At 43.2% G+C, this 13,655-nt stretch overlaps 1 protein-coding gene across 7 annotated transcripts in view; it reads left to right on the top strand.

Annotated features, from left to right (window-relative positions):
- The first annotated feature begins 3,031 nt into the window (after positions 1-3,031).
- The window catches only part of FEZ2 (fasciculation and elongation protein zeta 2), a 48,270-nt gene continuing 37,646 nt past the window's right edge, over positions 3,032-13,655 (top strand). For 2 of the 7 annotated variants that reach the window (XM_032239298.1, XM_032239296.1), the window contains exons 1-2: positions 3,032-3,353; positions 11,070-11,178. In XM_032239298.1, the coding sequence (XP_032095189.1) occupies positions 3,082-3,353; positions 11,070-11,178 (381 nt within the window). In that variant the 5' untranslated portion in view covers positions 3,032-3,081. Of the gene's footprint in view, positions 3,354-3,418; positions 4,171-11,069; positions 11,179-13,655 lie in introns of those variants that run through there. The other 5 variants (XM_032239299.1, XR_004257201.1, XR_004257200.1 and 2 more) reach the window with 5 other exon arrangements.

Here is a 13,655-nt window from a genome sequence, read left to right as displayed (position 1 = left end):
ACTTTTAAATATTTTGTTATATAAATTTCCACTGTGATATATTACACATGTGCAAGATTTATGTACATTGTCAAACCAAAAAAGTAACCTTTTCTATCGTAAATGATTAATATGAATGTAATACTCAAGTGCTATGAAGCTCTCTAAAAGTTTTTCTATATTCTCTTTCTAATTTTGAATCAAGGGCTGAAAACTAATTCAATAGGCTAATTTTTCTTAATATATCAAGTGAGCAAGCATGTTTACACATGCTCATTTTCTTATGGCCTGCAGGAGATGGTAGGAAATAAAAGGTCCAAAATAAATAGATTTTGGAGGACAAATTAGTAGAAGCAGGTTATGTGAGATATAGCAAAGTGAAAGAACGTCTTCTTAATTGGAGGCTTTTGGGTATTGATGGACTGATCAAAACAGGTGAGGCTGGCAGGAAGCCTGTGGTTTTTCCAGATTTGTGGCAGTGTAGGAGGCCAGAATTTGGCTGATGGGTATGAGAGTTGCTAGGAAATGAGCTAAGTTTGCTATCAGGAATTATGAAGTGAAGGGGTTTATAGAACAGTCACTTGAAGCCAGATTCTCTTAAAAAACGAAGTCTGGGCCAAGTACCAAAGAAACTAAAGGGAAGGGTGGGGACAGGGCAATGGGGCCACAACCTGGGTGGAACATGGTCTCTCCTCCTATATGATGATCTGGAAGGCTGGGGAGCAACCTGAGGTCCCCACATACACGTGGGAAGAGAGGTGTGTGGAAGGCATTGAAGAGAAACATTGCTACTTTTGTAATTTTACCTGGTTACAAACATTTAAACATGTAAACGGTTTAAATTTACAAGTATTTAAACTTTTCTGCTGTTACAATTTTGTGTTTACAGTAACAACTATTTCAAATCTACCAAAGTACCAATTAACAATTTATTCCACTCTATACTTTCTTTCTAATCTAATTGCTCTGTCCCTATAAAGTGGCAAAACTATGGAGAAATATAGTGTTTTCTCAAAGACACATCTCTTTGGAGTATTTTTATGGATAGTGTTGAGTGCCAAGGTTACCATGAGTGTGCAAATATGAGTTGACCAAGAAAAGTGATTTTCATCTTGTTTTCCCAAAAGGATATTTATATTTAATTAAAAGTAAAAATCATCCTGTGTAAGAAATTGAACTAAAATAAAATTCTAATACCACTGGAGCTAAACCAGTGGCAATTTATTTAAAAACATCTGAAAAGTTTGACAATGCTACCTTTGGGCTCTAAGAGCAATCATTTTCACTTACACATGGACACACCAAAACAGGTAAATAGAAATATGAGTCAAGAAAGTAAATGAATTTTATCTTAGCCAAGTACATAATTTAGAGAGTCTGCATCAACTAGTTTCTTCATAACCTAGTGTGTGTAGTCAAACACCTGGAGAAAAATAGCTCTTTGATACTTTGGAGCCTCACTTTTGAGTAGCATTCAGGTAGCTGAGTCAGAATGTTTTCACATCAATCCTAAAGCTATTGTTCACTGTTGACTAATTAGTTCTAGCTCTTGGCTAACTGGGATTCAACATTCATTCCCTTTATGTTTTCAAAGGAAATAGGGAACAATATTTCCTTTAATTATCAACAGTATCTTAGGTTTAACCACAGAACTATTTTATTTGATATAGGACAAATCACTGAAGTAAAACACAACATTTATTGGACTAGTAAACAAGAAAATGTTGGTATTAACATGTATTTATGAAAATGGGTTTCCATGCTGCCAAGAGATGGACAAACCATACTGGGAAAAAATTTCTTTTCTATTACTAACTTCAGATTTATTTTTCAAACTGTGAGCTTGTCTTTCATCACCTAACCTAGCTCCACCTTCTAAGTGAAGTATTTGATCATGCCAGTCCAAAGAAGTCACTCTTCTCAACTCCTGAGCATTCATTGCCTCTCCACATTCATACTTCCTTATGATAATATTTACTTTTTCCTCCCTTTAAAAATTTTTTCTTTGACTGAGCCTTGCCCTGTTGCCCAGGCTGGAGTACAGTGGTGCAATCTTGGCTCACCGCAACCTTTGCCTCCCAGGTTCAAGGGATTCTCCTGCCACAGCCTCCCTAGTAGCTGGGATTACAGGTGTGTGCCACCACGTTTGGCTAAATTCTGTAAGAGATTGGGTTACACCATGTTGGCCAGGCTGGTCTTGAACTCCTGATCTCAAGTGATCCGTCTGCCTCGGCCTCCCAAAGTGAGCCACCGTGCCTGGCCTCCTCCAATTTTTTTGTATTGTAGTAAAATACACATAAAATTACCATCTTAACCATGTGTAAGTATATAGATCAGTGGCATTCAGCACATTAACTCTGTTGTGGAATCATTTTCACTCACACGTGGACATGCCATAACAGGTAAATGGAACCATCACCACCGCCATCCATTTCCATAACTTTTCGTCTTGCAAAACTGAACTGCCCAAGTACACTTAGTTTTTGTGAGGCATAAACAATTTCTTATTACTGTTACCACTCTGACATTGTAAGCCCTGTGTATGGTGCACCCATGTATTAGTTGTAACATACACTATGGTATCTACTATTAGGCATTGTTCTAAGTGCTTTGCAAATATTAACTGGCATAATTATCTTTGTATGCTCTGCAGGATCTAGCAGATGCTTTGCACGTGAGAGCCAAAATATCTGAGGAATGAATTTCGGTACCACTTAAACAGTGACTCTGGCTGTTCTGGTTGGCAAGTTATGAAAGGAGCAGGTTACCTTGGGGAAAACGACTTTGGGGGCATAATCTGATATTAGGTCGCAAGTTTAAAAAAGTGATTTTAGCCACATTTAGGCCAGGTTTCTAATGAGGGAAGCTAAGAGGGAAGTTATTCCTAAATGATAGAGAATATAGGAAGTGACTCAAAGCAGTTAACGTCTTGCTCTCTAGGAGCACCGCGTTCGACTCCAGGAAGGCTCAGGCCACGGGGAGTGCCGAGGCCGGGACTGCCTGGGATCCGTCCGCAAGGTGGCGGGCGGGGGCGGGGCTTCGGGCAGGGGCGGGGCCGGGCTGGGCCGGCCGGGGCGGGGCGCGCGACTACTCCGGGCGGCGATGGCGGCGGACGGGGACTGGCAGGATTTCTATGAGTTCCAGGAGCCGGCTCGGAGCCTCCTGGACCAGGAGAACTGTAACGCGAGCTCCGACGCCGGGGCAGAGGCGGGGGCGGGGGCGGGGGCGAGCGGGGGTGCTGACGGCTTCCCGGCGCTGGCCTGCAGCTTGGAGGAGAAGCTGAGCCTGTGCTTCCGCCCCTCGGATCCGGGCGCCGAGCCCCCGAGGGCTGCCGTGCGGCCCATCACGGAGCGCAGCCTCCTGCAGGGGGACGAGTGAGTGCGGGCCCGGCCGGGAGCGGGCGGGAGCCTCCCCTGCCCTTCGCCCTGCCCGCCTGCCCTCCGGCCACAGCTCCTCCCCGCGCCCTCCTTCCGCTTCCATGGACGCGGGAGTCCCCGCCCTCTCGCCTCCCTCCTCGGGCCGTCGGCCTCGGCTCGCCCGGCGGTTTAAATCCTCTGCTCCCCACCCGCCACGCGCCCTGAAAACCTCCGCCTCGGCTCCCTTCTGCTTTCCTTCCTGCAAACAAACCCTCGTTTGCTTTAGAGGAGAATCTGCTGTGCAGAGCTCGTACTTAGAGACGGCACCTCCTGGGGCACGTGTGTCGCCATTCATTCACCCAAGTCACATTTATTAAGCACCTGCTGAGTGCCAGGTGCTGCCTCGCACAGAGAACACCAAAACGCCTGGGCATTGCCCCTCCCAAGTACGACACATCGTAGGATGGGAGATAGATTTGTAAACAGATATTTGTATAGGTGTAATTGTTGCTGCAATGGATATAGGTACCAAATGTGGGAGACTTAAAAGCGTGTGTCTGGGGAGAGTCAGGAAAGACTTCATAGAGAAATGCGCAAACGAGATGACTGATGCGTGGGAGTGTGCCTGCAGGTGGAAAAAGTCTAACATTCTAGGTGGAGTGTGTTGCCCGTACATAAGTACCAACGTGCGATACAGCATTGAGGGCACAGGAATCTGTGGGACCCATCCCAGAGCCCTGGTAGAGTGCGAGTCGCCACAGAGGCGAAAACCAAGGGCCTTGCTTATGGATGGTAACGATCGCATGGTCTGGTGGGGAGACCAAGGCATACACAGGTAATATTAATAATTACAGGATCACCGAAGTGCAATGATAGGAGGTTGACAGGGATTTATGAAAGCTGGGCGAGGGGAGGCTCAGAGTTCCTGTGGGCACTTTTTAAACCACCCTGAGCAGCAATTATAATTTGGTTAAATAAGAGTTGTGATTATGTACCACAGTTTTACCCCTAAAAGATGGTAAATAGGAATGGTGAGAGTGAGGGGACTTGAGTATGTTGTGTATATAGGGGGAGAGGAGTCCCTGGAGAGGCTGAAGGTAAAATGAGTGGAATAAGACTGGGCACAGTGGCTCACTCACACCTGTGATCCTAGTGCTTTCGGAAGCGGTGGTGCGAGGATGGCTTGCGCCCCGCACTTCAAGACCAGACTGGGCAATATAGTGATACCTGGTCTTTACAAAATTTTAAAAGATTAGTGGAGTGTGGTGGTGCATACCTGTGGTCCCATGGACCCAGCTGCTCAGGAGGCTGAGATGGGAGGATTGCGTGAGTCAGGGAGGCAAGGGTTGCAGTGAGCCGTCATCTCACCACTGCACTCTAGCCTGGGTGACAGAGCGAGACTTTGTCTCAAAAATGAGGACATGGGAAGGAATGGATTTTCAGAGCATTGATGGGATGGAGAGACTCTTAGAGGTTAGGGAAGAATTTTAGAGAGACAGGGCAGGAATCATGGGCACAGAAAGGAGTTTCCAGCCTGATTGTCTCCTTTCTTCTGTGAAACAGATTTATCAGGAATAAGGTAGGAAGCTTGAAAAGACAGCTTTGGGAGTGGGTTCTATAAACATGGCCTAGCAGTGTTGCAAACTCCCCCGAGTTTGGAGACCCATCTCCTTTCATTGGTTGCTCTGAATACTGTTCTGCCTAGGTGCAGAGGAGGGAAGAATTTGTGATGGATTTTATACACACATGCATGCAGTCAGCAGCAAAAGATGTCATTTCTGGAAGTCTGTTCCCAAAGAGAAGATAATTTTATGTATATGTAGATTTAGATACTCTGAATCACTAAACCCAGGGCATATTCTGGATTTAAATATTAGTGTAGATTTATTATGTATTTGGGTTTATCAAGAGTAACTGACTTAAATCAATTAGAGGATTGTACATAGAATGTTAAGAGTCTTTGTTTTACTCAGATTGACAGGAAAGTAGGTTATTTTAGCCTTTACTTAAAAAAATATTTTGTTGCTCTTGTTAGTGGTATTTAGTAGATGTTATGTTGGTGGTAATGCATGTTTCTTGAGAATGCATAAGAAATCTCTCTTTTTTCAGGACTTGGGAGCTGGTCACCATTGTCATTGTCCCTTTTATATGACAGAAACATACTCACCATTGCTTGATAGCCTGTTCCAGCTCCCTTTTCGCTAGATAGAATTGATAATTGTTTTACTCAGATATTGCTGTGCTTTAGGTCAGGGGGTCCCTAGTCCCCAGACCAGTACTGGAACTGGGCCACATAACAGGAGGTGAGTGGCTGGGTGAGTGAGCAAACCTTCATCTGTATTTAATCTGTATTTACAGCTCCTCCCCATCACTTGCGTTACCACCTGAGCTCCGCCTCTTGTCAGATCAGCCAGAGCATTAGATTCTCATAGGAGCGCAAACCCTATTGTGAACTGCGCCTGTGAGAGATCTAGTTTGCACATACCTTATGAGAATCTAATGCCTGATGGTCTGTCACTGTCTCCCCTTACCCTTAGATAGGACCATCTCTTTGCAGGAAAACAAGCTCAGGGCTCCCATGTTTCTACATTATGGTGAGTTGTATAATTATTTCATTATATATGATAGTGTAATAATAATAGAAATAAAGTGCACAATAAATTGTAATATGCTTGAATCAGCCCAAAACCATCCCCCCAACCCCTGGTCTGTGGAAAAATTGTCTTCTGTGAAACCAGTCCCTGATATCAAAAAGAACGGGGACCACTTTAGGGGCACTTAAATTCTGTAAGCCTCAGCTTTAGTTTTGGTTAAATATGGATTGTATTTACTTACTGAGGTTTTACTTTAGAAGAGTATTCTGCAGGATTTAATGTTGGCAGGACTTTGACTTCCTTGCAAAAGAGCTGTCCTGCCCGCTGTTTATGATGGGTTGTAATACTTGATGATAAAGATGAAGGCAGTTCATATGTCTTAACTGCAGAATTCTAGAAATCTTTCACTAGAGTTTCCTCTATGTCCTTCCAACTACCATTGTTTTGACCTTGGTGGAGACTGTTAATTGGCTTTCGTTTTCTTGGAAGATCAAAGTCACCGACAGGCACTTCTAAGTGAAATATTTCATTCCACTTGTGTTTTTCTTATAGGCTCATTTAAGAAGGAGCAAATAAGCAGACAAAGCAATCTCCTCAAACCCTGGACTGTCTTCACCTGCTAGTGTATCCTACTCAAGTTCCTGACCAGGATTAGGTCTATAGTCAGTGATATGGTTTGGCTGTGTCCCCACCCAAATCTCAACTTGAATTGTATCTCCCAGAATTCCCATGTGTTGTGGGAGGGATCCAGGGGGACTTCTTTCCTGTACTATTCTCATGATAGAGAAGTCTTACGAGATCTTATGGGCTTATCAGGGGTTTCCGCTTTTGCTTCTTTCTCATTTTCTCTTGCTGCTACCATGCAAGAAGTGCCTTTCACCTCCACTGTAATTCTGAGGCTCCCCAGTCATGTGGAACTGTAAGTCCAATTTAAACCTCTTTTTCTTCCTAGTCTGAGGTAAGTCTTTATCAGCTGCATGAAAATGGACTAATACAGTAAATTGGTACCAGGGAGTGGGGCATTGCTGAAAAGATACCCGAAAATGTGGAAGCAACTTTGGGACTGGGTAACAGGCAGAGATTGGAACAGTTTGAAGGGCTCAGAAGACAGAAAAATGTGAGAGAGTTTAGCACGTCCTAAAGACATTGTTGAATAGCTTTTCCCAAAATGCCAACAGCAGTATGGATCATAAAATCCAGGCTGTGGTGGTCTCTGGTGAAGGTGAGGAAGTTGTTGGGAACTGGAGTGAAGGTGACCCCTGCTGTGTTTTAGCAAAGAGACTGGTGGCATTTTGTCCCTGCTCTAGAGATTTGTGGAACTTTGAACCTGAGAAAGATGAGTTAGGGTATCTGAAGAAAAAATTTCAAAACAGTAAAGCAGTCAAGAGGTGACTTGGATGCTATTAAAGGCATTCAGTTTTATAAGGGAAGCAGAGCATAAAAGTTTGGAAAATTTGCAGCCTGACTACATGATAGAAAAAACCCCCCATTTTCTGGGGAGAAATTCAAGCCAGCTGCAGAAACTTGCATAAGTAGCAAGGAGCCTAATGTTAGCCCCCACAACCAAGAGGAAAATGTCAACAGGCCATGTCAGAGACCTTCACAGCAGCTCCTTCCGTCACAGGCCTGGAGGCCCAAAAAGGAAAAAGTGGTTTTGTGGACTGGGCCTAGAGTCCACCTGCTGTGTGCAGTATAGAGACTTGGTACCCTGTGTCCCAGCTGCTCCAGCTGTGGCCAAAAGGGGCTAATGTACATCTCAGGCCATGGCTTCAGAGGGTGCAAGCCCCAAGCCTTGGGAACTTCCATGTGGTGTTGAGCCTGCGGTTGCACAGAAGTCAGGAATTGAGGTTTGGGAACCTCCTCCTAGATTTCAGAAGATGTGTGGAAATGCCTGAATGCTCAGGCAAAAGTTTGCTGTGGGGCCCTCTTGGAGAACCTCTGCTAGGGCACCGCGGAAGGGAAATGTGGTGTTGGAGCCACCACGTAGAGTCCCTACTGGGGCACTGCTTTGTGGAGCTGTGAGAAGAGGGCCACTGTCCTCCAGACCCCAGAATGGTAGATCCACTGACAGCTTGCACGTGCACCTGGAAAGCCACAGACACTCAACACCAGCCTGTGACAGCAGCAGAGAGGGAGGCTGTACCCTGCAAAACTGTGGGGGTAGAGTTGCCTAAGACCATGGGAACCTACCTTTTGCATCACGTGACCTGGATGTGAGACCTGGAGTCAAAGGAGATCATTTGGGAGCTGTAAAATTTGACTGCCCCACTGGATTTCAGACTTGCATGGGCCCTGTAACCCCTTTGTTTTGGCCAATTTCTCTCATTTGGAACAGCCATATTTACCTAATACCTGTACCCCTCTTGTACCTAGGAAGTAACTAGCTTGCTTTTGGTTTTATGGGCTTATAGGCAGAAGGGTCTTGCCTTATCTCAGATGAGACTTTGGGCTATAGACTTTTGGGTTAATGGCTGCAATGAGTTAAGACTTGGGAGACTGTTGGGAAGGCATGATTGGTTTTGAAATGTGAGGATACAATATTTGGAGGAGCCAGGGGCAGAATGATATGGTTTGGCTGTGTCCCCACTCTAATCTCAACTTGAATTGTATCTCCCAGAATCCCCACAGGTTGTGGGAGGGACCTAGGGGGAGGTAATGGAATCATGGGGCTGGACTTTCCTGTGCTATTCTCATGATAGTGAATAAGTCTCCCAAGATCTGATGGGTTTATCAGGGGTTTCTGCTTTTGCATCTTCCTCATTTTCTCTTGCTGTCACCATGTAAGAAGTGCCATTTACCTCTGCAAGTCCAATTAAACCCCCTTTTTCGCCCCCCAGGTTCAGGTATGTCTTTATCAGCTGCATGAAAATAAACTAATATAATCAGTCACTCAGTGTTTGAAAATTTCTTACCCAGGAAGGTATGAGCCAGAAACCCAGCAAGTTTAGCAGTCTACAGACATTGCCTCTAATTCTACTTCACTGGCATTAGAGGAGATATGATTCCAACAGGGAGGAGCATAGGAATGGACCATGCCTGTGGGAGTTTTGCTGGGCCGATGAATTAGTTCTTGAGAGCTTTTTGGGTTTACATTTTTATTGAGGCTCATTTTATTTTTTTATTTCATTTATACATTTTTAGAGGCAGGGTCTTGCTCTGTCACCCAGGCTTAAGCAGCCCTCCTGTGTTAGCCTCCTAAGTAGCTGGGACTGTGAATTAAATTTTTTTTTTTTTTTTTGGTAGAGATTCGGGTCTCCCTTTTGTTGCCCATGCTGGCCTTGAACTCCTGGCTTCAAGCAGTCCTCCCACTTTGGATTCCCAAAGTGCTGGGATTACAGGCCCGTCCCTAATGTGTATTTTAAAGCCAAACATCATTTGGGATGTTATGCTTTTAGCAGTTGCAGTCCTATTGCTTCTTCTTTTTAGTGCCTAATGTCTATTTGTGAACTATGCTATATCTCTATTTTAAAATTTTCATTCTTGAGCTTAATACCTAGGTGATGGGTTGATAGGTGCAGCAAATCACCATGGCATATGTTTGCCTATATAACAAATGTGCACCTTCTTCACATGTACCCTGGAACTTAAAAAAAATTCATTCTTTTGTTTATGCCCCAACCAGGATTATTTTTGTATCCTAGTGCCTTACACACTTGGAAAGAAAGCCTGTTGTTTATTCACAATTATATACCTAATATACATTTTTTTACATGACATCTTTGTGTATACCTCTAGCTAGTAAGTAGCTAATATGTTTAGTGTTTGACCTATCCCATTTAGATTTCAACTCACTTGTGTCTCTGAACTCTGGTTTTTCATAAAACATGTTTTATTGCACTGATTATTACTTTGGTATTGAAACCTGAATTTTGGTCATGAAATTTGAGTTTGGTGTTCTTATCTGGTGTGGTTTGGGATTCTCTTAAATACATCTCATTTGAATTAATGCTTAGAATAATGGAGCTGGAAGGAGTGTCTATTTTTTTTTTTTTTTTTTTTTTTTGAGACGGAGTTTCACTCATGTTACCCAGGCTGGAGTGCAATGGCGCGATCTCGGCTCACCGCAACTTCCGCCTCCTGGGTTCAGGCAATTCTCCTGCCTCAGCCTCCTGAGTAGCTGGGATTACAGGCACGCACCACCATGCCCAGCTAATTTTTTGTATTTTTAGTAGAGACGGGGTTTCACCATGTTGACCAGGATGGTCTCGATCTCTTGACCTCGTGATCCACCCGCCTCGGCCTCCCAAAGTGCTGGGATTACAGGCTTGAGCCACCGCGCCCGGCCAGGAGTATCTGTTTCTTATCCAGGTCTCTCATTTATAGAAGGGTAGTGGATACCTAGAGAGATTAAGGGGCTTGGCCAGTGGCTCGTTTGAAGAAGGATGGAGATGAGAGTTTGTTTCCTGGTCTTATTCAAATGCCCTTTCCATTTTACCCTCTTGCCTCCCCATAATGCTGGTGGGTAATAAGATCGGGTAACTGTATTGGATAGAGCCTGTGTGCATTTTATTGTGAACTCCCTCTCTTTCTCCTTTTCATTTTATCTGCCTTAGTCTTTTGCTTCTTTATTACAGATTAGATATTAAATCCTGTTCTCACATTGAGAGCAAATTCTTTCCCCAGAAAGGATAACAAACCTTTGGTTAGAGAGGAATTTTTCACTTTTTGAAATGGTCTGTGTGTTTGAAGTTACAGAAGAAAAGTAAGTGTAATACACAGTTGTTTTTATTACTCATGTGACCCTGGAAACATTTCTTACCCTCCCTGTGTTTCAGTTTCTTCATCTGTAAAATGGGAATAATAATGTTTTCCCCTTCTAATGTTGTTTTTAAAGATTAAATGAGTTAATACATATAAATTGCTTAGAAGGTGCCTAGCACCTAATGCAATGGAAATGTTGCCTATTGACTTTGGGGGTTTTCTGTACACCTTCACCTTCACTTAGGACTTCTTATCAGCCCAGTTATGTGATTTTTCACTTAGTTGTGTTTAGGAGACTCTACTTTGTTGATGTTTTTTGAGACAATGTGCTTTTTGCTTTTCTCCTTTGACATTTGGTGATCATCTTTCACTAAACATTTGTTTAAGAAAGACATATAGAGTATTAATTTTCATTGATTATAGTTTTCTTCTTTTTAAGGATTTGGAATGCCCTGACAGATAATTATGGAAATGTGATGCCTGTAGACTGGAAGTCATCCCACACTAGGACCTTGCACTTGCTTACTCTGAACCTCTCAGAAAAAGGGGTAAGTTAGGAATTGAACCAATGGTTTTTGAATAACTCATGCTAATAATAGAACTAAAATTGTAGCATTTCTGCTTAACACAGATTCATTGACCTGCCTCTTATTCCTGAACTTAACATCAGTTGGGGAGGCTCTGTCTTACTCTCTTGGTTCTAGGGCTGTCACCTTGCTGGTACATTCCTCCAGTTCTTCTCCAGCACACTCATTTTTGTATGTGTAGTTAAATTTCCATCACGATTTTTTTTTCTTTTTTTTTCCTGAGACGGAGTCTTGCTCTGTTACCCCGGCTGCAGTGTGGTAGAGTGATCTCGGCTTACTGTAACCTCCGCATCCCGAGTTCAAGCAAATTCTCCCACCTCAACCTCCCGGTGGGAGAATCGCTTGAACCCGGGAGGCAGAGGGTTGGGATTACAGGCGTGCACTACCATGCCCAGCTAAGTTTTGTATTTTTAGTAGAGGCAGGGTTTGGCTGTGTTGGCCATGCTGGTCTCGGACTCCTCACCTCAGGTGATCCACCTTAGCCTCCAAAGTGTTGGGATTACAGGCATGAGCCACTGCACCTGGCAGTGATGATGGACTAAAACACTCAGTAAAATTTTGATGCACTGAAACACTCAGTAAAAATGCTAGCCTTTGGTTTAATAGACTGAGGATATTTGAATCTCAACATCGAGTTAACATTTTAATGAATGTGGTTTCCTCTAGACATGGTATGTTGTCAGGACTATGTATTCCTGTGAATACTGGAGAATCTTTAAAAGATATTTTAGTTCTTAGCTTTTTAAGGCCGGGCGCAATGGCTCATGCCTGTAATCCCAGCACTTTGGGAGGCTGAGTCAGGTGGATCACGACATCAGGAGATCGAGACCATCCTGGCCAACATGGTGAAACCCTGTCTTTACTGAAAATACAAAAATTAGCCAGGCATGGCGGCATGCGCCTGTAGTCCCAGCTACTTCGGAGGCTGAGGCAGGAGAATTGTATGAACCCGGGAGGTGAAGTTTGTAGTGATCCGAGTTTGTGCCACTGCACTTCAGCCTGGCGACAGAGCAAGACTCCATCTCCAAAAAAAGAAAAAGATATTTTAGTTCTTGTCTTTTTAAATATGTTCTTGACTAACTTACCTTTCTTCTGGGCCCCTGTGTATGTCCTGGTATTGCAAAGTGAAGACGCCTTGACTAAGAAGTGGAGCACAAGTGATAGGACAGGTATGGGGGCAGAAAAGGGCAGAGAATTACTTGAAGTAGAAAATCAACTCTTAAGTTTGTTTAAAGTTCTTGAGAAACATAGTCAAAGTTTCAGGGCCAGGCTGTTTAACTTCTTTATCAAATAATAAAGTAAACTCATGCCAGATCTTCTTGTGTGCTCTGTATTTCATTAAGTATAATTATGTGATTATTGGGAGTATAGTGCAGTAGTCCTGTCAGTATTTTTAATAGCATTGTTAATGTTTTGTTAAAAGGATTTTCTTATATGTGAGATCAGAAAAGCCTACTGTTTCTATTTTCTAGTAAAATGTAGAATTCTTGCTATATTTCCCAGTATTCAGTAGCTATAGAAATCTTCCTGATTGTGCCAGTCATTAATCCCATTAAGCTTTGCAGACAGACCTGGCATACATTTAATGAAAAGGAACAAAATGAGGGATCTTTTGCTCTGTCTTATGTTTATTTAGGTCCTGACTATAATTTTGGGCTTAGTTCAAGTTTCCCTTCCTTTCTAAAGCCTCCTAGTACTGTTTTAGCCTTTGCTGATCTCATGGAATTATACAATTTTAGAGTTGGAAGGGGCTTTAAAGGACACTTAATCCAGCCTCTCACTTGGGGGGAATCCCCACCTCCAGCATCTCTGCCAGATGGTTATTTAGCCATGGCCTAAATCCCTGCATGGAAGGAAAACGTACTCCCCTCTGTGGGAACTGATGGCACTAGTGGGGATGTGAACTTTGAAAGGACTTGTTATCTGTGCTATGGGGTTTAGCCTTGTTGTCTCAGGGGTGCTTGTCCCTGGAGCCCTTTGTCTATGTCTCTAAAATTACCACTACTCTCTCTTGTTAATCATGTTTCTGAGTCTGTCACTAGATTGTGACTTCCCAGCAGGTATTTGTATTTGTCTTTATAGTAACGACACTGTTCCTGGCACATAGTAAGTATGAAGACACCTGTTCACTATTGAGTGAAGAAATGAGTATCAGTGAAACTGTAGGGCCAGAGATTGTGATGGAAAGGTTTTTTAAAAAATATTTTATGTATTATTTAAAATACTGCTGAATGCACCAAAACCAGTCCATGGATACTTTTTTTTTTACATATTAAAAAATAGCATAGAAGAGTTTTCATTCCTCGTTTCAAAGACAGGCACATTAGCAGCATGAATGAGACACTGTAATCCACTTTCATTGACTAAAATTTATAGTGGGCTCACTATATTCTCTGGTTTCACATCTGCTGCTTTAGCCAACCGTGGGTTAAAAAACT

Source organism: Sapajus apella, unplaced genomic scaffold, assembly GCF_009761245.1.
Source record: "Sapajus apella isolate SASKATOON/1434 unplaced genomic scaffold, GSC_monkey_1.0 scaffold44, whole genome shotgun sequence".
NCBI lineage: Eukaryota > Metazoa > Chordata > Mammalia > Primates > Cebidae > Sapajus > Sapajus apella.
This window is presented reverse-complemented; position numbering and strand designations above follow the sequence as displayed.